The 26,890-nt window shown below is 36.2% G+C and overlaps 2 protein-coding genes across 3 annotated transcripts in view; both read left to right on the top strand.

The window, feature by feature from the left end:
• LOC132116813 (5-hydroxytryptamine receptor 2A-like) overlaps positions 1-4,542 on the top strand; it is a 13,226-nt gene extending 8,684 nt beyond the window's left edge. For both annotated transcript variants that reach the window (XM_059525677.1, XM_059525676.1), the window contains exons 3-4: positions 44-244; positions 3,692-4,542. In XM_059525677.1, coding sequence (XP_059381660.1) covers positions 44-244; positions 3,692-4,275 — 785 coding nt within the window. In that variant the 3' untranslated portion in view covers positions 4,276-4,542. The remainder of the gene's footprint in view (positions 1-43; positions 245-3,691) is intronic.
• Positions 4,543-5,866: 1,324 nt separating this feature from the next.
• On the top strand, positions 5,867-26,640 carry LOC132117516 (actin-binding protein WASF3-like). Its single transcript, XM_059526849.1, has 9 exons — positions 5,867-6,024; positions 15,122-15,280; positions 16,624-16,758; positions 18,476-18,629; positions 18,848-18,965; positions 20,106-20,281; positions 21,132-21,386; positions 22,779-23,146; positions 25,510-26,640. The coding sequence occupies exons 2-9, from the start codon at positions 15,148-15,150 to the stop codon at positions 25,665-25,667; spliced, it is 1,497 nt and encodes a 498-aa protein (XP_059382832.1). The 5' UTR covers positions 5,867-6,024; positions 15,122-15,147; the 3' UTR covers positions 25,668-26,640.
• Positions 26,641-26,890: the final 250 nt, after the last annotated feature.

Genomic DNA, 26,890 nt, shown 5'->3' on the forward strand with positions numbered 1-26,890 from the left:
TGCCTGAGTCTCTGAAACATCTCCTCTTGTTGTGTATTTCCAGATCACATCTGGCCTCTCCCTGAACTGCTGTGTCCCATGTGGATCTTCCTTGATGTGCTTTTCTCCACAGCCTCCATCATGCACCTGTGCGCCATCTCTCTGGACCGCTATATCGGCATCCGTAATCCAATCAAATACAGCCGCAGCAACACACTTCGCAAGACCATGTTAAAAATCATTTCTGTCTGGACTGTTTCTATAGGTGAGAATTGAGCATCCAATTTACAGAAGATACCATTGTGGTTGACGATCCAAGTCAACACATTTCAGGACACAGGCTTCACCAGGCTTAAAAGAAAACAAGAATAATTGCCTTAAGAACCCATATTTAATTTGTTGTTGTTCGGATTAAAAAAAAGAAAGAAAAGGAAAATGAAATAAAATAGTGCCACAGTTTTCAAACTTCCAAAATTAAACTGGGAAGGATATATACATACATATATATATATATATATATATATATATATATATATATATATATATATATATATATAAACTGTATATATATTGAAAAATGACAAACTTCACCTTTAATCACAGAATCCAGACATTTTGGAAGCTTGGAAGGATTTTTTATAACTTTCAGAAAATGTTGGGAATTTTTGTAAAGTTTACAGAAATGCTCTGCCCCTATGTAACCCTCCCCAAAAAAAACACAAACTTGACAGAATTTTCATTTTGGGTGAACTGTCCCTTTAGTTATTTATAGCTTTATATTCATATACAGTTTTTCTCACTTTGGTGCATTTCTCAACTCTGAAATGAAATTCTCAAAACTACTTGTACAACCTCCACATCATCTAGTCATTTATACACATCATTTAACCAGTTTCTCATTCTTTTGAACAAGTTGCAAATGCTTTTGTACATTCATGCAATTGATTATGAACATTTATCTGGGTTTTCCTACATTATCATTTGCTAATGTCATGTTGCTCAAAATGTATTATATAGTTTTCTGTGCAATAGTCTTACCCCCCAAAACATCGGGTCTTTAGTTCATCGTATGAGTCATTAAATGCAAAATGGTTAATCTAGTTGTCATAAACTGCCAAGCACACTTTTTATTTTTATTTTTACACATTACTATTAGATTTTTGTTGTCAATTTGGCATGAATTATGAAAGTAAATCTTGACTAATGAAGAGAATGTAGATGATAAACCAATGATAAACCATTTCTCTGAAAAAGCTCAAAGGTTCATCTCATGAATCTTCAGTTAGAAAGCTTATACTGTATAGACAGAGGACAACACAAGAGTTACACATTCTGACAATTTACTTATTTTCATCTTTGTGCCCATATTTATTTTTCCTATTTTATATAATTTACAGTAAAGGTGTAGCTGGGAATTCTATCCAGTCTCTTTCAGTCAATATCCCACATACAGTATTGTTTAAATCTGTATTTTTGAAATGGATATATGGCATACATAAGCATATGGCATACTGTTCAATACAGTAACTGTCATCCAAAATGTTGCCATAGTTTACATCAGAACATCTCTCCAGAGTACACTGTTATATTGACAACATGACTAAGTGATTTGACTGTCTTATCCATAAACTATGACACAAGGACTTGTCATTCAATGGCACTGACATGTTCATTGACACAGATATTTATTTTTAAGAGACGAACTAAGGATTTTGAGCAAGAGACTGGCTTTTGCAGGTAATCCATGGTGTTTTGCTATTTGCACGAGTTGTTTTGAGAAATGCACTTACTGTTTTGCAAATCTCAAGGATGATTCAAGAAATGTACCAAAGTGACTGAGAAAAACTGTAACATATATATACTGCATCTGTTCCTCCACTCATTAAGCATGATGAGCAATAATGTGAGCAGTCAGGCAAGTGCTCTGACCCTGTTTCAGTGTGCTTCCCGGGGCATCACAGACTCTGCTTGATGTCTTTACCTAGTGAGTACACAGCACTAACAGGAACTGACAGGAGAAGCCACTACTGCTGCATCAGGCCCTCCGTCAGCATTCCAACCCTATCATGTATTTAGCATTTCTGATTTTCATTTTGAAGCAGCTTGCAGCCATGCATTTACTTAATCCAGAAGAAGCATCTCCTGTTCTTGGTCTAGAGTTTTTATTATCTTACGATGTGTTATAATGAGTAGGGATCCAATGCTAGAATTTGTTGTTCCTGATGTTAAAGCTGAGTGTTTGTTGCACACAGATGAGTGGAGAAAAGTGTGCTATAGAAATGTATATTTCAGTTATTTCTGGCCATTTCTCTTTTGACCTGAAATGAGCAAATGCTCTAGCACTGATCTCGGACTCTTAAAAATAAAGGTTAGTTGTTTATTTCATCAATACCAGTACAATAGAAATACCAGTTCTGTAAAGAGCATTTTAGTGAACAATTCCTTAGATAAAGTTTTTTTCTAAACCTGAAGTACAGGAATCTTTTGTGTAATTAAAGGTCTCATGGGTGTTAAAGGTTCTTCGTGGAACCACTGATGAATAAAGAACCTTTGTTGAGTGATTTCACACAATTAACATTTACATTTACATTTATGCATTTGGCAGACACTTTTATCCAAAGCGACCTATATATATATATATAGGTCGCTTTGGATAAAAGTCACAACCATCAAACAACAAACTGAAGCCCATGCATGTGACATAATCTTGAAGTATCTCTATACTGCCAGATTAAAGCTCCTTTGTAAAATTTTTGCACTAGTAATGGAAGATTTGAAAAACAGAATGGCTAAATTTATTATTATTGCCATTGTTCAACAAAAAATAGCTAGTCCTACAGTGACCTCAAACACTTCTGTTTGCTGTTTTCTTGTACTTTTATGCCTCACTCTAAAATTCTGTCATTGTATCTTTCCATTTGAGATCTGGCTTGCATTTTACCTTTGTCCTTGGTTTGGTATTACATAGTAAAATGATGCTTTGAAATCAAGCATAAGATTGAAATTGCAGTGAAAAAATAGTCATTTCTTTTCTGTTTTTTAAAAATGTCTAGATTTATTCAGGCAGTTTTAAACTGATCAGTTTTAAAAATCATATAGCATCATTTAATATTTTGCCCACTGTAATTTACGACGGCGTTTTAGTGCCACCATAAAAAGAAATCTAAGACTACGAGAATAAAGTCGAAATATTATGAGAATTAAGTCGAAATACTTCGAAAATAAAGTTGAAATATTACGAGTAAATATTTAAATATTATTCTCTTAATATATCGACTTTATTCTTGTAATATTTCGACTTTATTCTCATAATATTTCGACTTTATTCTCATAATATTTCAACTTTATTCTCATAATATTTGACTTTATTCATGTAGTATTTCAACCTTAATGACATGATAAACCTAGAATACATTTTTTTAAGCTGTATTTAACATTTTGAAATCAGCAGTTTTATAATGAAGCTCACTTACAGGGTCCTGTGTTATAAATCAATAACAGACCATTACATGTCTTTTGACAGCTTTTACTTTTACTGGTGTTCACATCAGTAAACATGTTCACATGAAATCATTGTGATTGAAAATGTAAAAATTCTGCATAAAATTCCCTCCAAACTAAATTTGGGTCACTAATGTAACCAGTGGGATGCGAAGGATTAAAACAAGCTTTCTGAGCTGATTATTCATTCTTCTTGTTTTATTTCTTCCAGTGTTGTCGCTGCCCATTCCAGTGATGGGTTTCCAGGACAAGCAGAAGGTGTTTGTAAACGGCTCCTGCACCCTGAACGAGCCTCGTTTCGTCCTTGTTGGCTCCTCCGTGGCCTTCTTCGTTCCTCTGGTCATCATGGTGGTCTGCTATTACCTCACGCTCCGTGATCTCCAGAGGCACAGCGCTTCCTTCCCACAAGAGAGCAAGACCCAGTCCAAACATTCATCTGTTGAGATCAGTGACACGAGTCTGCTGAACAGTAAGTCCTCCACCATCAGGTCCACACCAGGTCCACGAGGTCAAGGCAGACGAGGCATGATTCAAGCTTTGAACAATGAGCGTCGAGCCTCCAAAGTCTTGGGGATTGTCTTCTTCCTCTTCCTGGTCATGTGGTGTCCGTTCTTCATCACCAATGTCCTGGTCGCCATCTGTCAGGACAACTGCAGCGAGCATCTCTATAACCTCATTCACTTTTTTGTCTGGGTGGGATATATCTCCTCCGGAGTGAATCCTCTGATCTACACCCTTTTCAACGAGACGTACCGACAAGCCTTCGCTCGCTATTTACGATGTAAATATCATTAAGACGTGCAGCAGAAGAAGGTCCAGGCCATCTGATAATATACACACAGTTGCACCATAATGGTTCAAACAGGTTAATCAACTAGTCGAGTGCTTAATGTCTAATTCACTAGTTGACCATCTTGACCTAGCCTATTTATATATTTCTAATATGAGTCTGCCAAACTTACTTTCCCTTTAACCTCTTAACTGTCATTTCTGAACACTTTTTCACTTTTGGTGTGATCGGGCTTACCTTAGTAAAACATATTTTTTATACTGAAAAAAAAACGAGCAAGCCCTGCCCAGATTTTAAAAGTAACTCGAAAGTAACGTGACGCACTACTTTCCATAAAAAGAGTAACTAAAAAGTACGTTTTTAGGGAGTAATGCAATATTTTGATGCTTTACTTTCCCCAACACTGCCTGTAAACTGTGAGGATTAATGTTGTAGCTTCTGTCGTTCTCCAGATTTGTCTCTGAAAAGAACAGTTAGGATTCTTTACTTTCCGATGGAAAACATGATGCAAAAGAGTTTTGAATCACTCTTTACAATACTTTTGCAAACACAGCTCCATCCAGGACTCGTGTCTGTCCACTTGTACTGAATGCATCGCAAGGACAAAGCAAACACTAACACACTCCTTGCACTGTTTTCTTTGCTAGCCTTATCGCACAGCCTGATTTAAATGAATCTGTTGATATCAAGGCTGTTTGTGTTACGCTTCAGTTAAAGCCTGCGAGTTTCACATTGGACTGTGCCACCGCGTGGTGACATTCATTTGTTTTCTGAACCTGTGATTTATGGGGTTACTACAACAATGATAAAATATATTTTTACATGCTAAACTTTAGTTATGCGTTCTTGATTGGAACTGTTTGTATTTTAAATAAATTACATAAAGAAATGAATGGTCTGCAATGAATGGTGTTACTTTTTATTTTCCTTTGTCACTTAAGTTGGAGGCATGCTTTATACATATAGGCCTATGTGTGTGCATGTTTATATGGTTTATGAGAACACAAATTTCTATTGTGGGATGGGTATGACATAGGTATTACAACATGAAGGTGATTTATGAGGACACTTTCGCTGTTCCAATTATTCAATAGGTTTAAAAAAAACTCTATAGTAAAATGCAATGTAAATAATGACCTTTTAGCTTTTTTAAATTTTAGTCATGCAGTATAGCAAGGGAAGAACGTAAAAAGATTTAGATTAACAGACTGAAATTTAACATAAATATCCTATAGAAAAAAGTAATTTATTCCGTAAACAAGGGTCGAAGCCTATACAATACAATAGCTCTCTCCTACTCAAAGCTTTCCCACGGTGGCCACAAGAAAACACTCTTTTTTCCCCGAACAATGCAAACAGTTAATTGGGAAGACTTGGTTAAATTGGGTAAGTAGCATAAAAAAAGGACAATTCCTGAAAATAAGATACTATTGTTTCCCTTCAAGCGTGTGTATTTCTGCTTATTTCATCCATTATGTCTCAGTGTTCCACACACACACACACACACACACACACACACACACACACACACACACTGGGTATCGCGCACGCATGCGCAGTGGCATCGTCTCTGCAGCGCACAGCGACGAGCGACGCTTCCCAGGCAACGCGAGCGTGCGTTTTCATCGCACCTCAACCCATCGACAGCGTGACGGCACCGCGCGCGTCTTAACGCCATGTAATGCCGAAAAGCACATCGAAAACGACGACCTCGCGAAAGAAAAGCGAGAGGACGGAGACAACTACACTTATTCGTAAGTAAATGGCAATTACGCGCAGGATTGCCTTGCGTTCAGTGTTTTCTCATACTTGTTACGTGATAATGCCGACATGACTAGAATAACAGAAGCGAAGATGTAACACTGCTGGCTCTGTGGGCTTTCAAATGAGCTGATAGATCAATAATTCATCACCTTCATATTAATGACTGCCACCGTTTCGTTCATTTTCCCGTGTGACCGAAAGATTCACCTGTTATCATATCACATGCCAGCGCAGTGGTTTGCGTGGATGACGTCATGCGACACGGCGTTATGGATGAGTGACGTCATGGTAATCAACAGCCACGGACTGATTTCTCAAATGTGACCCTGGACCACAAAACCAGTCACATATGAAAGCTGAATAAATATGCTTAGGACAATAATTGGCAGAGATGCAAAATTTGAAAATCTGAGGGTGCAAAAAAAATCGCGTTTAAAGTTCTTCAAATTAAGTTCTTAGGTATGCATATTACTAATCAAAATTTTTTTTTTTTTATATATTTAGGGTTGGACATTTACAAAATATATTCAAAGAACATAGTCTTTACTTAATATCCTAATGATTTTTGTCGTAAAAGAAAAATCCATAATTTTGACTAGGATATATTGTTGGCTATTGCTACTTATGACTAGTTTTGTGATCCAGGGTCACATATGTTCTTCATTTTGTCTAAGACACTGATTCATGATTCATGATTCAAAATGATAATAGTCGTTGGAAGAGTATGGAGAAATGAAATAAATAGAGATAGTACAGCTCAGATCATTTGATGAGAATTGCTTGAGTTCAGTGTAATCTTTAACGTTTGAGTGTCTTGGCAAATCTGAGCATAGTTTGAGACACTGAGAAAATTTACAAAATTTAACCGATTGTGCAGCTGTCATGACAGATTCTTCTTGATTACTCATAACTAAATAATACACCCAACATTTGAGATTTACTGTATAATCAACAGCCACAGAGACTCACTGGTCTCCTGTCACGAGCTACACCTTGCTGTGAATTTAAATAGCACTATTATCATTAAACGTTAGTATCTGAAAGACATTGGTGGCTAGTTCACCAAATAAATCATCTATGCACTTTATTGTGATTTTTGCATTATTGAGGATTTAAAGCCCTCTGTGTGAACATCAGTTTGCAGATCAGACTAATTCTGTTTTTTTATGCTTTTAAGCCTTCTGCTTAGAAGCAATGATTGGCAAGAAAAAAAGAACATTTGGCAATGATGTACGATCTTATTTACAAGAAATCCCACGTTCCACAGACTGAAACCCGGGTGACCCGTTCCCACAGATCTGAAAGCAGCTGCAAGCACGGGAATGCAGGGCTGGATTCACATTCCTAGCTCTGGGAACAGATTACGTAAATGTGTTTTTGGTGAAGGAGCCTAGCATGTCTTGCCACCAGCATAGTTGAGACGTTGCTATGGTTTCCTCTCATGAATCAGTTCCTGCCTCTGACTATAGAGACAGAAAGTGAGAGATAATTCATCTGTGCAGAGAAATATTAATCTGTGGCTAGCAAATGCTGTTTAATTTTCACATACTATAGGGCTGACATAATAAGTGCAACATTTGTATATTCCTTTGCTCTGTTCTTTTCCCTACTGTATTCCATATTCTTGTTTGTATTTTATTCACTTATTAACTCGTAGCAGTATCACATATTATCATTTATTCTTTTTGTCTAGTTGTTTCTGTTTGTTGTTGCACTGTTAGACGAAAAAAAAAAACTAAGGAGAAAAAAAAGGCCATCATTTTCTCCTTCTCCTCACAAAGCGATGACTTAGTCAAAAGTAGTGTGGGTTTTTTGGGAAATGCATGTTTTCACTGGACCTCTGCTTCTCAGAAATACTGCTATGTATTGTGCACATAATTTTTTGACAATGATGTTGTGATATTCAAATAATGTTGATTTGGAAACAGATGGATCGTAAGGTAATATTTATTTCTTTGCTGGCATATATGATTGATGTCTGAGTGTTTTATTGTCAATGTTTTAGTTGTAATATTCCAACCAACAGCAAGTTTTCGACGGACATTATAACATGCCTTTCTGACATTTGGGTATTAAACATGCTCGAAGTGAGCTTGAGATGTTCAAAATGCTTTTTGCATAGTTAATTATATTTTTTATTTACTGAATTAAGTTCTAATGCTTAAATAAATGGCATGTCACTCAGAGACTTGATCAAAAATGTTACATTATGTTACGTGATGTTACATTACGAACTATCACAAGCTTTTGTAAATCACGCTCTTATTTTACCAGAAGAGGAGCAAAGTTGTTTTTATTGTCTCTTATAACAAAAATCTATTATTTAAACCCATGAAAAAGCAGATCCTGCTGTAAAAAATGGGTAAAAAGCCCCCTTATTACATTTGGACTCAGATACCAACATAGGAAATATAGATAATGCCCATTGATTGTTAATTGAAAGGAGTATGTGTGTGTGTGTGTGTACTGGTATATATAGTATAATGACATGGGTACTTCAATGTAAACAAGGTTTTCGAGGACACTTCTTGTGTCCCCGTAAAACAAAAGGCTTAAAATCATACAAAACTGTTTTATGAAATTCAGAAATTGCCAGTAGTTTTCAGTAAGGGGTAGATTTAGGTGTAGTTTGTACAGTATAAAAACCATAACGCCAATGTAGAGTCCCTGCAAACCACAAATGCAAGCATGTGTGTGTGTGTGTGTGTGTGTTTATGTGTTTGTGTAGGAGTATGAAGCAATAAAATGAATATGGATAGAGTAGATAACATCATTAGGTCTTGGGGGGAAAAATGATGAGAATGATTTGAGTACTTCGACACACTTTGAAATCTCTGACATCTGATTACAGATTTTGGCATGATGGTGAATTGTTGCGCTCTCACCTGACACTGAGCATGTTACTGAATGACAGGTGACACATTTCTAGACTGATAACTGTCTGGTGTGACGTGGGGTTTGTGTTCCGACACCAAAAGCATGTTCTCCTTTACAAATGACATTTATTTTTCAGTCTGTGTTAATGAAAGTAAAGAGGGGGAGCACTGTTAGCATATAAGTGCTAGCAAACATGCACATCTTCAGGCTAATTGCTAGGCTACTCACACAGCTAAAATAATACGCGTTTGTTTCGTTTGAATGAGCTTTCCTCGTCATGCGCACCACAGACTGAGTTCCCCGTGTGTCTGTATATTTCTCCATGCCTCAGGGAGCACTGAAGCCTAGATTTGAAAAATCAAGCATTGCCTTTTTATTGAAAATGGCCAAACAGAAATAAAATGAGTCAGAAAATGGATGTGTTTAGAGTAGCCTTACAGAGAGATGATCAGAGCCGAACAGATTCCTCTCATGAGAGTGACTCTAGTGTTCAGTGGAGCGTGAGAGAGGGCCTGGCTTGGCTGTCATCGGCTTCAAGACAAACTGCCCAAGTAAACCCATCAAACACACAATGACTAAATATATTGGTAATATATAGTGAAAATATATATACATTTAGTCATTTAGCAGACGCTTTTATCTAAAGTGACTTACAAATGAGGACAATGGAAGCAATCAAAATCAACAAAGGAGCAATGATATACAAGTGCTAAACAATTCTCGGTTAGTTTAACGCAGTACACATAACAAGTTTTTTTTTTTTTTTTTTTCATAAAACTGATAGAATAAAAAAGAATAAAGCAAGTTAGTGTTCGAGGCATTTTTGTTTTCTGTTAATTGTATAATAAATCAAAAGAAAACTGATGTAATACAAAAAAAGAGTAGAAAAGCTAGTGTTAGTTTTTTTTTTAAACGAGCAGTTAGTAAATGAATAGAGTGCAAGTCTAAAAGGGGCAAGATGTTTCTTTTTTAAAGAATAGAATTAGAATGGAGAAAGCTAGAGTTAGAGGGTTAAATATATACAATAAAAATATTATTATTTTTATAACTGGCTAACTTAATAATAATAAAATACAATGCTAATATTTATTTATTTGAAGTTTCAAACCTAAAATAAAAAAAGTGATACAGTTAACCTATGTAGTGACGGTAGTAGGGACCTCGACGCAAAAAATACGTTGACGCAAAATATGCGCATCGATTCGTCGACCTGTTTTTATTTCTCTAAAAAACGTTTGCAAAACGTTTACCTTATGTGCGCTGAATATACGCGATGGCCGGATCAACATTCTGACCAACGTTATATAACCAATCCAGGGGTTTTTCTGCATTGATCTCTCGTACGAGAGAGAGCCCCGGCTTTGCGCGCACTCACAGTCTTCAAACAACACGAGCGCTTCTTGTTCTCTCTCTCCATTGTGCATATTAATCAAAATCATTAAACACGATAGAAAAAGGGCGAAACACCAAAGTTTCACGCGCGCTCGCGCACTCACAGTCTTCAAACTGCACGAGCGCTGTCTTGCTCTCTCTCTCTCTTACTCCCTCTCCCTCGTGCATATTAACCAAAATCATTAGACACGATAGAAAAAGGGCGGAACGCCAAAGTTTCACGTGGAGCATTCAGAGATTTTTTTTTCTCCATGACAGGCTGCTGGCTCCCACTGTTAATTTTTTTTTTTTTTTTTTTTTTGGAAAAGCACTCTCTGTATTAGCTTAAAGCCAACAAAGTTGTTGTTTTCATCTGAAAGAAGAACTTTTTTTCAGTAAGCTAGGCCCTATGTGTTCAGTAAGCTTGTTTCAGTAAGCTATGTGTTTTCAAGGCTTCAAGGTTTTATTGAATGCTATCTCTATACAAGTGCAAAGTAATCAGTGTTGGGAAGGTTACTTTGGAAATGTAATAGGTTACAGATTACAAGTTACCCTGTTTAAAATGTAATAGTAGTGTAACTTTTTCAATTACTTTATTAAAGTAATGTAACTAATTACTTTTGAGTACTTTTTGATTACTTTTCTAAATTTGTGAAAATTAAAGAATAATAAATAAAAGCATATACATCAACTTAAATACAGTTATCTAATAAGCATGTAACGTATTCTGTGTAATAAACTCCTGAAACATTGGTGTTTTTTTTAAACTGCTGTCTCTTTGTATATGATGATAGTTTTCTCAAAATAAGTAAAATGCACATGAAGTGACACAAAGCAGTTCTAGAAATTATGTTTATGTGCTCGTGTACTCCTATATTGAGATGGCAGAGGTTGAAAACACTGCGAGCTTCAGTAGGCCTATGTGTAGTAAATGAAACCATGTCTTTGCCATTAATTTACAGGAGGGGCGGACTGGGAAAAAAATTCAGACTGGAAAATTCAAACTCATACAAACAAATTCATGGACAAAACTATTTTTTTGTATGGACCTGACATAAAAAAGGTTTAAATCTTTAATTTGGGGACATGCAAAATAATTAAAAGTTATCTCCTGAACTGCACCTTCACTTTAAAGGGAAGTCGTGGCCTAATGGTTAGAGAGTCGAACTCCCAATCGAAAGGTTGTGAGTTCGAGGCCCGGGCCGGCAGGAATTGTGGGTGGGGGGAGTGCATGTACAGTTCTCTCTCCACCTTCAATACCACGACTTAGGTGCCCTTGAGCAAGGCATTGAACCCCCAACTGCTCCCCGGGCGCCGCAGCATAAATGGCTGCCCACTGCTCCGGGTGTGTGTTCACAGTGTGTGTGTGTGTGTGTTCACTGCTCTGTGTGTGTGCATTTCGGATGGGTTAAATGCAGAGCACAAATTCTGAGTATGGGTCACCATACTTGGCTGAATGTCACTTCACTTCCATTTTTCTCTTCAGTCTCTTTATTTTGCCCTGTTATCCATCTCTCTCATGACGTTAATACTCAAGATTGAACAAAACTATACTTTACAATACAATACCCTACAATACTACAATATCTTTATAGAAAAATCCTAATACTGTACACGAGTCATGTTTTTCCCTTACAAAAATTAACCTTGCTTTTATTAGCCTATATAAAAGTAAAATAACCTTGTTATGTTTTTGTTTTTTAGCAAATGGATTTGTATTTATTTTCAAATAAATACATTTGTAAAATAATTTTACATTTTTGGTTACCACATTTAAACAATAGTAACCATTTTCTCTGGATTTATAGTTAAATATTAAAATGTTAATTTTCGTAAGGGTTGTGTTGTTGTTTGTCGTAGCTCCCCCTAAACCTATAAAAAAAATCGTATTTTTTTTTTCAGATAAATTCCTACTGTAGCATTACAACAGATAATAATGATGTCCTTTATATAGTATTTTGAGTGATGACTGGTGAGCAACGTGCTGCTGCTTGAATAAATAAAAAAAATAAACAAAGACAAAAAAGCATCTTTACAGATGAAACTGACCTGAAACCCTGAACAGTATAGTTCAGCTTCTCTGCTCCAGCAGTCCACTCTCTCTCTCTCTCTCTCTCTCTCTCTCTCTCTCTCTCTCTCTCTCTCTCTCTCTCTCTCTCTCTCTCTCTCTCTCTCTCTCTCGCATTGATTACTCTGAGTCTGATCCAAACCGTTTGGCGGAGGCGCGGAGAGCGCGCGCGTCATGACTAACACTTCATGATTTATTAGAGATTTAATTATCAAATGGCGGATTCGCAAATGATCGCTTTAGTACATTCGGCAGGCAATTATACAATAATGATATTAAATAGTGGGGCAAAATCGGCTGCCAGGTCACCGGGAATTGTCCCGGTTCTCCCGGTGTCCAGTCCGCGCCTGATTTTCACAGACACGCAGAATGTGCAAAGTCATATATTGAATTTTTGGGGCTTTATATTCACAGACACTAGTCAATGACATATTTTGATTCAAGTGTACTGACCTACTTTTGATTTATTCATCCAAAATGTGGCATATTCCGTCCGCGTTAGGCATTTCGTTTTTATGACTGGATTCTACGAACCAGACTGTATTTCCGCATCCCGGAAATTATTATGGCGGTATGTCTCAGAATAGTCAGTGCAATTTGGGAAAGAAATAAGTTAAATCTGTATGTGGATGTGTGTAAATATTCAAATGTAATCCCCTTTGTAATCGTTAAAAATTTCATAAGTAACTGTAATTTAATTACTCATTTTTTCGTAGTAACTGTAACTAATTACAGTTACAATAATTTTGTAATTAAATTACGTAACGCCGTTACATGTAACCAGTTACTCCCCAACACTGAAAGTAATGCATTCTTAGTCAGTCTTTTATTTTGTAATTTTAAGAGCAATAAACATATATTGCAATGTTAAGGAATTCATGTTTTTTTCATTCAGATATATAAATCAACATGTATAAATTGTTAGTAGTCAATTAATGGGGAGATAATCGAAATTGAATCGTTAGATTAATCGATGCATCGGAAAAATAATCGCTAGATTAATCGTTTTAAAAAATAATCGTTTATCCCAGCCCTAGACGGTAGGCTTTGGTACATTAATTATGAAATGTTTTAGACCCAATGCAGTCTCACGACAGCCATGGAGTGCTTGACACTGAGCAAATAAACACACGCTTTAAATGTAATGAAGTTTACAGAGATTGATTTTCTGTGTCGTTTTGCGTTCATCCAAGTGAGCATTTGACTAACAATTTTTTTCCAAATATAATCAGCTCTATTATGCATTTCATGGAATATTTGGTAAAAATGCATGAAAAGGGATTATTGTAGCACACCTCTGCTCATGCTGAGAATGTATCATGTTTATTAGGCCTCCATTCATTTAATTTTGTAATGCTGCTTGATTTAATGAGACTTGTCTGCCTTATATGATATGATAATCTGTAATGAACCAAAATTGTTTGTTTTTCACACTGGCTCAGAAATAAATATAGTGTTATTTTTCTGTTTATTTTTACAGTAATGCCATTTTGAATCTTCTTTCTGCTGCACATTCCAATCATGCTTTATGCTTTCAATCAAGTCCAGAATGACATTTTCAGCCGGTGAATGTAAAGCTTGGTTTATGTTTGTCGCTATTCTCATATAGTGCACATGCATCTCTTCATTACAAATGTTAATAATGAATCATGCCATTTCATGAATAAATATTAAGCATGTATTAACCTAACACTACTCCACTGATGAAAGAGGTATTTGTTTGTTAAGTTCTAAATCATAATGAAACACAATATAGTTATTATTGTGCTAAAAGACATCAGTGTCCATGCACACCCTGTTTTCATTTGGGAAACCCTGATTTGGTTTTGCAACTGATTCCTATTTCTTGTGACATATTGGTAATTATTAAGGTGAAAATGTAGGCAAAAGACTCTACACCAAATACAAATATTATTAATATTTCATGTGGAGGTTAAAGTGGTCATATGATGCTTTTAAATTAAAGATCATTATTTTGTGTATTTGGTGTAATAGAATATGTTGACATGCTTTAATGTTCAAGAAACACATTATTTTAAAATAATGTAACTGTAGATTATTGTAGGTCCTCTATGCCCCGCCTCTCTCAAATGCGTTCCGATTGGCTGATCGCCACAAGGACTCGTGGGAAATATAACGCCGCTTTCAATAATCACGAGCTTCATCTTTCAAAATAAATGTAAAGACAGTTAATGTCCTTAGAACACACACACGACGCGCAAAACTCTGCATTTGAACATTCAATAGCCAATACTTAAAATAATAACAAAACACACTTACAGTACCTGATTCAGAAGCTCAGATTGTCAGAATGAGCTCCTCTCCTAGGTTCACAAAACTAATCTTTTGTAATCTTAAAGATTCCTAAATGCATCTACTTCGAAAGAACAAATATTGCTTTTTCTTTGTCCTAGATACACACACATCTCCCTGACATGACTGCTTCAACACTAACTGTGTTACTGAAACCAGACTTCTTTCTTTGCGTCAACATTTGGGCGGCATTACGCAAATATTTCCACAGAGTGACATAGACATGTGGGGGCGTGTTTAAACGAGGCGTTTTAGGGGGCGTGGATGAGTCTTAACTTTGATAAAGAATATCTCTTTGGATTTCAGACTTTAGTCTTTGCAACTTTACAGATCTGCTTTATGCACCACGAGCTTGTAACACCCAAAGAGAAAGGGAAAATTGTTTAAAATGTTTGTGTTTCCTGCATTACATTACCCCATGATAATGTTGTGTAAACCAGCCTCCTGTGCTCTCTCAGGTCGGTGTGTGTAGCTGAGCTCAGCCATGCCTCTCGTGAAGAGGACCATCGAGCCCAAGCACCTGTGCCGGGGTGCTCTGCCCGACGGGGTGACCAACGAGCTGGAATGTGTCACAAACAGCACACTGGCGGCCATCATCAAACAGCTGGGAGGACTCAGTAGGTTCAGTTTTTTACTCTAGAAGTGCTGATGCACAGTCATCTCTCTCCCTGGTTTAATGCAGTCCTGGCTCGGTCTTTTCATTCGTTACCCTGGGTTTGCTGTGAGCTCATTAGACATCAGCAGCTTCGGTGCTGAGCACAGCCAGCTGTGTTTTAGCTTTGAGCATCTAGGTTTACAGTGTTTTTCTACATGGCTTCTTCACAAGCTAAATGCATTATGCAAAGACAAACAGCTTGTTTATGACAAGTTGCTTGTGATGTTCCTTGTTAGTAAGTCTCGGCTAAATTTCGGCTAATTACATATTAGTGGTCGACCAATATTGTTTTTTTGACAGCCGATGCCGATATCTTTAAAAGCAGGGTGGCCAATAGACGATATAATAAAAAAAAAAATTATATTTAAGAAATTTTAAACTTTAAGAAAAACAAGCTTATAGTTTAAAGCATTTAATTCTCACGGACCGACTGTCACAAATAGAGAACGTGTGATAATGCTGGATACACACTTCACAAGATCTCAAAGCTGGATGAGACTAAGTTTCCAAGGTTTGTGATAATAAATGTTCATTAGTCATTCAAAGATTTGCTTAAATTATATAAATGCGTATTCGCTTAATGCTAACGGCAAACGAGAAAGTATTATAATGTTTGCCTTCCTATCAATAATTATATAAAAGCAATCATTATAATACTTTTTGTATACATTAATTCCATTGTTTAACCGTTCTATCTGATTATTAGACAGACTTCTATCCGTCAAAATAAAAGTCCTGCCTCGAACACAGTGGCCAAGCAGAAAAACTGATCCTCCAATGCCGATGTTCTAAAAATGCCAAATATCAGCTGATATATCTGTCGACCACTATTAAATATAATTAAATTTAAATAAAGGCAACTCATTATAACTCAGATAATTATTGCTGTTGATTTAACATGTCATAGTTTAATTAATTAGTGGCAAATGTTTTGCAGAGGATTATAAAGGACATTTTATTAAGCTACTACAACTTAATTTAAAACAAAATAATGCAGAAATTTGAGTTTAAATTGTGCACAATAATAAGCAGAAATGTACATTATTGTGTCACCATAACTTACTGATATAATCGTTTGCAGCTTAAAAACTTTTCTAATTCAAAATTGTATGTGTTACTTGCAGTTTTATTGTTACTGTTTTTTATTTTTTTTTACTAGCAATTTCTGATTTTCTACAGCATTGTTTTTATTCAGTGTACATTAAAACAAGAATAAGCCTTTTTCATGGGCTCATTCTGTAGATGAAAGCTATTTAAATGCTAACTTTTGCCTTATTGTACATCATTGTGTGTTTATTTGATCAGGTCGACATGCGGAGGACATCTTCGGGGAGCTGTTTAACGAGGCCAACGTCTTCTACATGCGCATGAACAGTTTGCAGGAGCGCGTCGACCTGCTGGCCGTGAAGGTCACACAACTGGACTCCACAGTGGAGGAGGGTGAGTAAGAATGACCTGATCTTTTGTGACATCCTGGAAATACACCAGGATACAACCACAGGGCTGTTGTGAGGAAGGGCGCAGGTCATCAGTATAATGCAGAAGTTAAGCTACCTACGAAATCCATTGCAGTTTTACCCAAATTCTATAAATTTTTTTCCCCAAATTTTGTTTTTATATATATTTAATATTTAATGTTTTAAAAATATTGTACTATTTCTGGACCGTTTTTAATGGTTAAATTAATTGTAATGATCAGAAAAAACATGTCTGATTAATTGAAATCATGAAACTTATACAAGATTTATAAAAAGTAACATTTTAGGTCCCTATAAAATAAGTTTAACTTTTTCTCAAATTACGTTTTATATTTACAAAATTCTGTGTTTCCTTTTTTCTGTATTCAAATTAATTGGTTTAATTACATTGTAATAAACCACTAATATGCATGTCTAATTAAATCCAGAAATTCTGTGTTTTTCTAGTAAACAAATGAAGGCGTAAATGAAATGAAAATATAACAAACCCTTTCATTTTTGGCAAATAGTGCTGGACAACAGTGGTTAACTGTTAAAATGTAAACATGCAGGAATAATAGTAGTTGTATATTACTGTTATTATTATTATGGCATTAAGATGCACATTCTGTTGTACAATAGTAATATATTTCTGTCACAATTTGTTCAAGTTAACAGGACTTTTATTTTGACAGGTTGCCACGAAGACCTTTAATTTTCCGAGTGTATATGATATGATGATATTTCTCTCATATGGCATGGTAAAATGCTCATGAAGTGATTTTCAGAGCAGTCTGAATAATAGCTAGAGCTCGGCAGATGAGGCAGATTCAGTAATTAGCAGCGTATCCCTCTGATGTCTAGACACTAGCTGAGTTATTTAAGAGCACAGTGGAATAGTTTGGTTGACAAGGGAACATAATTAATAGAGCGGTGCCTTATGGGAAGTGCTTCATTGTCTGACTCACTTCATAGTTCATTCCCCACAGGTAGCAACACTGAAAACATTAATACATTGGACCAACTATCATAACATTATTCATCATAAACATTATTTTCACAAAGACAAAAAAAAAACATAAACATAAAAAAATAGTGAGCTTTTAGATGAACTGAACAAAACCTTGTTGCTTCTGAGACATAGAGCCAGATTCACTCAACAGTGCAAATGATCATGAACGCACAATTTCTTAAAAGACAGATGGGAGCGTAAAGTTCTGCAGGTGATTTACCAACAATATGCAAACTGAAGAACCGACAGAGCCATCATATTTCCAGAATGATAATAACAATCTAGAGCAGTGTAAATAGCATCGGGTTGCAAACAAGCAGAGCCCATGATAATCATTTGTGTACTGTATAATCTATTAACAACACTGGTGCAAAGTTAAATAATCACACAAATACCAGTAAACAGACTACCACAAACCTTACCAAATCACCTTGCACGATTCATTTAAATCCTCTTCTTACATAAATGTTGTGTCTGAAAGGAACACTCTTAAAAAATGCGTATGCAATAAGGTCAGCCTAAAAAAAAAAAACCTGTTCACACCTTGAAGTCACAAATGTTTCACTGCACCTCTTTAGTAAATCCTGACAGCGAAAGAGTGTTTGTGGCTATGCAAGCTGTAAATCTGGCACTTTCTAGCAGGTTTGTGTTTGATGGTGTTTTCCGGCTCTGTCTGCTCGCTCTACAGTGTCCTTACAGGACATCAACATGCGGAAAGCATTCAAGAGCTCCACTATTCAGGACCAGCAGGTGGTGACCCGAAACTCCATCCCGAACCCTGTCATGGAGATGTACCAGCGCTGTGACAAACCACCTCCTCTCAACATCCTCACGCCATACAGGTCTGTGCACGCTGCAGCAAACAAAGCTGACCTGTTTATCACCCGTTCCCTGTGCATCACATGACGTTAAGGTTCAATTGTCACTATGAGAATATGGCCTTGGCTAATCCAAGTAAAGGCTGTTAAATAAGCTTAATTTTCTATATGCAAGATAGTAAAAATAAACAAAAAGAACCTTTTGAATTGTAATAAATTCATTTTGTTGTGTTGTCTTTCAGGGATGACAAAAAAGACGGGCTCAAATTCTACACAGATCCATCCTACTTTTTTAACCTTTGGAAGGAAAAGATGCTGCAAGCCACAGAAAACAAGAGGAAGGAGAAACGACGACAGAAGGTGTGTGTGTGTGTGTGTGTGTGTGTGTGTCTGTGTGTGTGTGTGTGTGTGTGTCTGTGTGTGTGTGTGTGTGTGTGTGTGTGTGTGTGTGTGTCTGTGTGTGTGTGTGTGTGTGTGTGTGTGTGTGTGTGTGTGTGTGTGTGTGTGTGTGTGTGTGTGTGTGTTTGCGTATAGCCAAAAACATGCATTATGTAAGTACATAAATGCAGTCACAACTGCTTATCCAATACATTGCAAGAGGATAAAAAGACACAAAAAAAGAGGAATGTACAAAACAGAGCTTCCAACTTAAAGTGCAAACAACAGAAGACACTAAAATACTTTATAGTATCTTTCTCTAGTGATGGCCATTTAAAAATAGCCATATATTTGACACAAAAAAAACATTTTGCGCAAGCAACATACCGTATAGATTATGAAAGCCCATTTTAAAACTCCAAAAAGGTAATTGCAAATTTTTATCTCATAATTCTGACTCTTTTTTTTTTTTACAAGCTTTCCTCAGGTTTGTATTTTATAACTCGCTTTATTTACTTATTTAGTTTTTTCTCATAATTTATATCTCGCAATTCAGATTTTTTTCTTGCAAATGTGCACTGGTGCACTATATATATATCACATTTGCGATAAAAAAAATCTGAATTGTGAGATAAAAAGTTGGAATTACTTTTTTTATTTTTCAGCAGAAACAGGCTTTTATAATATATAAGTCATATTATTCTAGATGTTTTGCCAGTTACCAATCAGTTTTGGAGGGCTCTTGAAAGTGTGCAATGGATTTATTATATTTCTCACTGTCTGCTGCATTTAACATCTAGGGAAGGCATTGGGAACATTGCTAATAAAATAGATATTAGAATGTAATCAACAAGTTTTTAGCATTTTCAAGTTAGTTGCTAAAACTAAATTACAGAAGAGATAATGTGGAGAGAATTGATTCAAAGTACAACAGATCTTTACTAAACGATACAGAAAACATGACTGATTTTTGTGAGATTGCTTGTTGTGAAGTTGCTTGTGAAAAATGCCCCAAAACGAATAATCTGTAATCATTAGGTCAGTGTTCATTTACAGACTTTTCTTATTCTGTGTGGTTAAAGAACTCGATTTTATAGAAACATTTCCTTCTTTCTGCCTCAGCAAGAGCAAAAGCACGTGGAGGATCCCACTCGCGAGGTAAAGAAAGTCCGTAAAGCTCGTAACCGGCGTCAGGAGTGGAACATGATGGCGTACGATAAGGAATTCCGTCCGGACACTCGCCTGACGCCGTCTCCTTACCATGGCATGTCTTCTGAGGGATCTCTGTCTCCAGACAGGTGAGTCACGTGATCTCACTTAAAGGGATAGTTCACCTAAAAATTAACTGAGCTCTGACAGCTCTCATAAACTGTATTAGGATACTGTTGCGTGTCACTTATTGAATTTTACTCTACATTGGTTGACACGATGCGTCATTAATGTTTCTATAACATTGTTTCAGATTACAGTTACTTTTTATAGAAGACTTTGGCCGTGTAATGTCATTGTTGTTTTCATGTTTGTTCATGTAATGCAGGGATTCCCAAACATTTTTGTCAGCCTTAAGATAAAATATTTACTTGAAAGATCCGAGGATGTTAATTTTCCAGTAATTTAACGATTTGCACGTTTACAGTTCTCTGAAGATGGTTAATGGTCACATTGACGTGCAGGCAAACCAAAAAAAACATTTCTGTTTTTAATGTTCGAGTGTTCGAATGTTACATTAATGAATTGATACCTTTTTATCAACTCACAAAGCCACTACAGTTCTTACATCAAGCCCAGTTTGGGAAAACCCCAGTGTAATGTACTGTTAATACATTTTATGGTGTTGATATCAAAAAATGGAATATAATTTTGTTTATGTATCCCTGAATTTGACGTCAAACCCAGATGCATATTCACTAGTTAACACTGTTTAAAATTACTTACCTTAAAAACCATTAGCCAATGATTTCAGCAATGCAAAAAAAAAAGAACTGTGAACTAGTAAAAATTATTATAATTTCTTTGTGTCGTTTTGTGAACTTGAACTTGACTACACACGAATGTTTCAACAATGATCAGAAATGAACTTCAGTGTAACACATTGTAACTATATTGTGCATGCTGTGTGTGTGGATGTTGTTGTGTGCTTTAACACAGATCTGGCATGTCAGATGAACACTCGTACCCAGCGAGCCCCAGTCACCCGCAGGAAGCAGGTGCAGCAGGAGCTGATGGGAAAGACGCAGGCCTCACACAGACTCAGTCCCTGGACCGAGCGTACCGGCCCCCGGCCTCCTCCACCGCCGCGGCAGCCAGACAGCACTCTTTAGGACGCCTTCAGGCCCACCACGGGCCCCCAGCGGCAGACGCGTCCCTCAACGGACCCCGGCCAACAGCTGCCAAAGAATACAGGCATGTCACTTCTCTCTCTATAGTTAAAGAATATATGTATATATACACATACAGTATAAACAGTAGGACGATTTCTAAAATTCTAAATTCTAAAGATTCTAAAATTGTACTCACCCTCAGGCCATCCAAGATGAAGATCTTCATCAGATTTGGAGAAATGTAGCATTGCATTACTTGCTCACCAGTGGATCCTATAAGCAGTGAATGGGTGCCATCAGAATGAGAGTCCAAACAGCTGATTAAAACATCACAATAATCCACACCACTCCAGTCCATCAGTTAACATCTTGAGAAGCCAAAAGCTGCGTGTTTATAAGAAACAAATCCATTACTAAGACATTTTAACTTAAAACAGTTGTGTCAGAATAAAAGAAAATATAGTTTTTTCCATTAAAAAAGTTATCTTGTCTGGATCAGGAGAGAAATCTGCACAGATCAGGCACCATTTACAAACCAAAACAACAAATACGTGGGTGTTTTTGATGTGAGAGAGGTCTCTGGAGGAAGCTTTACTAAGGATTATGGAGTTAGTTAAAAAAGTTATAAAGCTAAAATGTCTTAATAATGGATTAATTTCTTACAAACACACAGATTTTGGCTTCATAAATAATAACTCATGGATAGGATATTACTTGTGGATGTTTTTATCAGCGGCATCTGACGGCACCCATTCACTGCAGAGCATCCATTGGTGAACAAGTGATGCAATGCTACATTTCTCCAAATCTGATGAAGAAAGAAACTCATCCTAATCTTGGAGAGTGTGTTAATTTTCAGCAAATGTTAATTTTTGAGAGAACTATTCCTTCAACTAGTGTATCTCAAGAATTATTTTGAAGTCCCTTCAGTTGACACACAAAGACATCTCCAAAAGAATGCCAAATCTACAATTATATTTCTTGATTCTTCTTCTTTTGTTTAATGATGATTTGCATTCCTAGTACATATTGCCACCTACTGGGTGGTTGTGCAATTATATTTTAATCTCATCTTTTAATCGTTAATAAGTTATTACAGTGAACAAGAAATATATTGTTTCTTTAATGCTTAATATATACCTAAATTAAAAAATAGACTGATTGAACTACAACTGGGGTTGCAAATACAACCTTCTGAATGCAGAATAAAAAATAGTGTAAACATTGCTTTATGTTATAATTGTGCTTTATAATTAAAATACATATCTATAACTATCTGATATAATATTGTGCTACTTATATACCCGAATTACCTCTGGAACCCAAAGATGAGGTTATATGTTATTATATATATATTATCCGGGTGTGCTGGTAAATTATCATTCTGTCCTTAATGAAAGAAACGACTGCATAAAGATTCATGTTGATTTTTGGCTTTACTGGGATGTGACAAATGCTTGTAATCACTTCTCAGCGGCCATCAGATCCTGGAGCATTTCATCCCGCCTGCTCCTCCTCCACCTCCTCCCCTCATCCCTTCCTCTCAGACAGCCTTTGACAGCGCGTCTGGACCTCATTCACTGGCTCCGGGGACAGGGGTGTCGCTCTCACACTCCTACAGCCCGTCTCCTCCTTCAGCTGCTCCATCTGCCTACACTGCTTCCCCTTCACATGCTGTAATGGGCGGCCCACCTGTGGCCCCGCCCCCTCCTCCACCAGGACCCCCCACCCACGCCCCGTCCCCGTCCCGAGTAAGAGAGTCTACTCTTCCCAGGAAGGGCCAGGTGCCTCTCATCCCCATGAGCGACGCCCGGAGCGACCTGCTGGCCGCCATCCGCAGAGGTCAGTGTGCACAGAAAAGAGTCCAGGGTAATGGGCTGAATGAAGCGTGTGCTTTTTTTATTAATTAGGCTATTAAAGATTTAAAAATGGCCTTAAAATAGTCCATTTAAAAAAAAGGAGTTCAGATGCAAATGCCTCTAAACGCATTTTTAATCACTCTCCTATATTTATGTTCAGTTATTTCACAATAGTTATTTGACCTATACAATGCCATTAAAGTAAAATTACTGAACGTAGCCTGATACAAATGCTAATTTTAGACGAAAATCAGCAGTCACTACACTTTTTTGGCTTTTGCATCTGAACTCTTTAAATATACACAATATACAGTACAGACCAAAGGTTTGGACACACCTTCTCATTCAAAGAGTTTTCTTTATTTTCATGACTATGAAAATTGTAGATTCCCACTGAAGGCATCAAAACTATGAATTAACACATGTGGAATTATATATGGTATATTATAGTCATAACAAAAAAGTGTGAAACAACTGAAAATATGTCATATTGTAGGTTCTTCAAAGTAGCCACCTTTTGCTTTGATTACTGCTTTGCACACTCTTGGCATTCTCTTGATGAGCTTCAAGAGGTAGTCACTTGAAATGCTCTTCCAACAGTCTTGAAGGAGTTCCCCTGAGAGATGCTTAGCACTTGTTGGCCCTTTTGCCTTCTGTCTGTGGTCCAGCTCACCCCTAAACCATCTCGATTGGGTTCAGGTCCGGTGACTGTGGAGGCCAGGTCATCTGGCGCAGCACCCCATCACTCTCCTTCTTGCTCAAATAGCCCTTGATGCCTTCAGTGTGACTCGACAATTTTCATAGTCATGAAAATAAAGAAAACTCTTTGACTGAGAAGGTGTGTCCAAACTTTTGGTCTGTACTGTATATATATAGATATATGAACCTGAAACACAGAACCAGTCATAAGCGTCAATTGAGATTTGTACATCATCTGAAAGCTGAATGAATAAGCTTTCCATTGCTGTATGGTTTCTTAAGATACACAGCTATTTGAAAATCTGGAATCTGAGCGTGCTAAAAAATCTAAATATTGAGAAAATCATCTTTAAAGTTGTTCAAATGAAGTTCTTAGCAATGCATTTTACTAATCAAATCATAATTTGGAATCATAAAGAAATAAAAAAAATGTAAATAAGTATTTTCTGTTAAACAAGGTTGAAATAAACTGAAATAATGTGAAATATTATTACAATCCAAATAGCTGTTTGAATATATTGTAAAATGTAATTTATTCTTGTGACACAAGGCTGTATTTTCAGCATCATTCCTCCAGTCTTCAGTGTCACATGATCCTTCAGAAACCATTTTAATATGCTGATTTGCTGCTCTAGAAACATTTACTATTATGTTTTTGCTGCTTTAAATTTTTGTGGAAACTGGTACTAAATTCTAAAATTTAGGATAAGTACTTTTTTAATGAATGAAAATAAATTAATGCTTTTATTTAGCAAGGATGATTTAAATTTATCAAAAGTGATATTACAGACATTTTTTATGATTTTTTTAACCATTTTAGAGATTCATAAAGGAATCCTGAAAAAATAATGTCAGAGTTTCCACAGAAATATTAAGCTGCACAACACAAAAGATCACATGATCCTTCAGAATGTATTTATTTTTTGTATGTTTTGAATTTTTTTAAATACATGATTCTAATATGCAGATTTATTTTCAATGTTGGAAAGAGTTGTACTGCTTAATTTTTTATTATATTTTTTTTTATTCAGGATTTTTTGATAAATAGAAAATAGAAATCTTTTCCAACAATTTAAATCTTGACTTATCACTTTTTATCAATTTAACACATCCTTGCTGAATAGTATTAAATTCTTTCAAAAAAGAAAGCAAAAATGACTAAACCCAAACTTATATATATATATATTTATATATATATATATATATATATATATATATATATATATATATATATATATATATATATATATATATATATATATAATATAAATGCTGTTCTTTTTAATGTTTTGTACATCAAAGAATCGTGTAAAAAGTATCACAGGTTCCAAAAAATATTAAAGGATTAGTTCACTGCCAAAATATTTTCTGACAATGTACTCACCCCTATATCATCCAAGATATCCATGTCTTTCTTTCGGCAGCCAAAAAGATATTAAGGTTTTTGAGAAAAACATTTAATTCATTTCACAACCCATTGGCTCCTAATCAAGTCCACCATATTTAGAAAAATCCTGGAATGTTTCCCTCAGAGAACCAGAAAAGTCTTCTTTAAAAATACATTAAAAAACCTTACTGCTCCCAAACTTTTGAATGTATGCATTGTGTATGCATTAGCTTTTATTGAACTGTTGGCTCCTCCTCCAGGTATCCAGCTTCGTAAGGTGCAAGAGCAGAGAGAACAGGAGGCCAAGAAAGAGCCGGTGGGTAATGACGTGGCCACGATCCTGTCCCGACGCATCGCCGTGGAATACAGTGAATCAGATGAGGACTCTGAGCCGGAGGACAACGAGTGGTCTGATTGAGGCTTGGGAGGCCAGATGTGCGACCATAATGCTGCTATTTTCCATTCCTGCACAGTACACACTCCTCAGATGGGAGATCATGAGAGACAGAGAAGGAAGGGAACAGAATTTGTTCAATTTAAGGTGAAAGGACACAGGGATGTGACAGGATGACAAAAGAGAGTTTGGAGAGGTAAGCACAGGAACTTTTAGAATACAGTATGTCTCATTATAATCTAAATTCTACATTCTAGCATTTCTTTAAGAGTCGCCAACAAAATACTTATTGAAAAAAAAAATAGTTGTGTGATTTTGGTTATATAATTTGGTAGCTGTGAAGAGAATGTAGAGAAATACTTATCCATCTTTTGTGGTACACGAAAATGATGGTTCACAGTGGTATTAACACTTATGTTACAAATCATTGCCACAGTATTGTTGCACAAATTTGTTGTGGTATCTCTGGCTTGCTCCACTCGAGATGCCCTAAATATACAGTTTGGACAATCAAATCGCTACAGTGTCAAAGTACATTTCTCCTTCAATATCACAACTCTTCATTATCCAAAATGTGTCACTTTGTTCAGTTGTTGACAGTGTTGTGATGAATATTTATACCCCAAATTAGCAGTGAGTAAATTTCTTGATGCTTTTGTTGTTTTTCTTAAAGAACAGATGTGCCCAATAATTTATTACTGCTTGCAGTTTACTAATCGTGTGTGTGTTTGTGTGTTGTGTGTGCGCCTAAATGTGTCAAATGAGGTGATGGAGTGCAAGACAGTGTCGTATGCTCTTTTAGAATTATTATAATTTGTAACAATACTATGTAATTTGCAAGTACTGTATCAGTAATGTGTTTTACAATTGATCATTGTAAGGATTTTTGTAACACTGCTCAAAAGATGGAAATGGCAACCATATGTATAAGCTATCATGTTGTAGGAATATAGCCTAATGTGCATGTATAAATAATAAATAACATTTTGAAAATCTACTTAAATTTTGCATTTATTGAAATAGACAGTTCTCTTTTTCAGTTTTGAGAACGCAGCGGATGTGGAGGACTATTGTGCAATAAGAGCTTGTTCAAATACTGAGGTGTTAAACCATTCGTGGCTTTATAAGTAATAAGAAATATTTTAAAATCTATACAATGTTTGATAGGGAGCCAGTGCAGTGTTGACAGGACCGGGCTAATATGGTCATACTTCCTGGTTCTAGTAAGAACTCTTGCTGCTGCATTT

This window comes from Carassius carassius, chromosome 36 (genome assembly GCF_963082965.1).
Source record: "Carassius carassius chromosome 36, fCarCar2.1, whole genome shotgun sequence".
Lineage (NCBI taxonomy): Eukaryota > Metazoa > Chordata > Actinopteri > Cypriniformes > Cyprinidae > Carassius > Carassius carassius.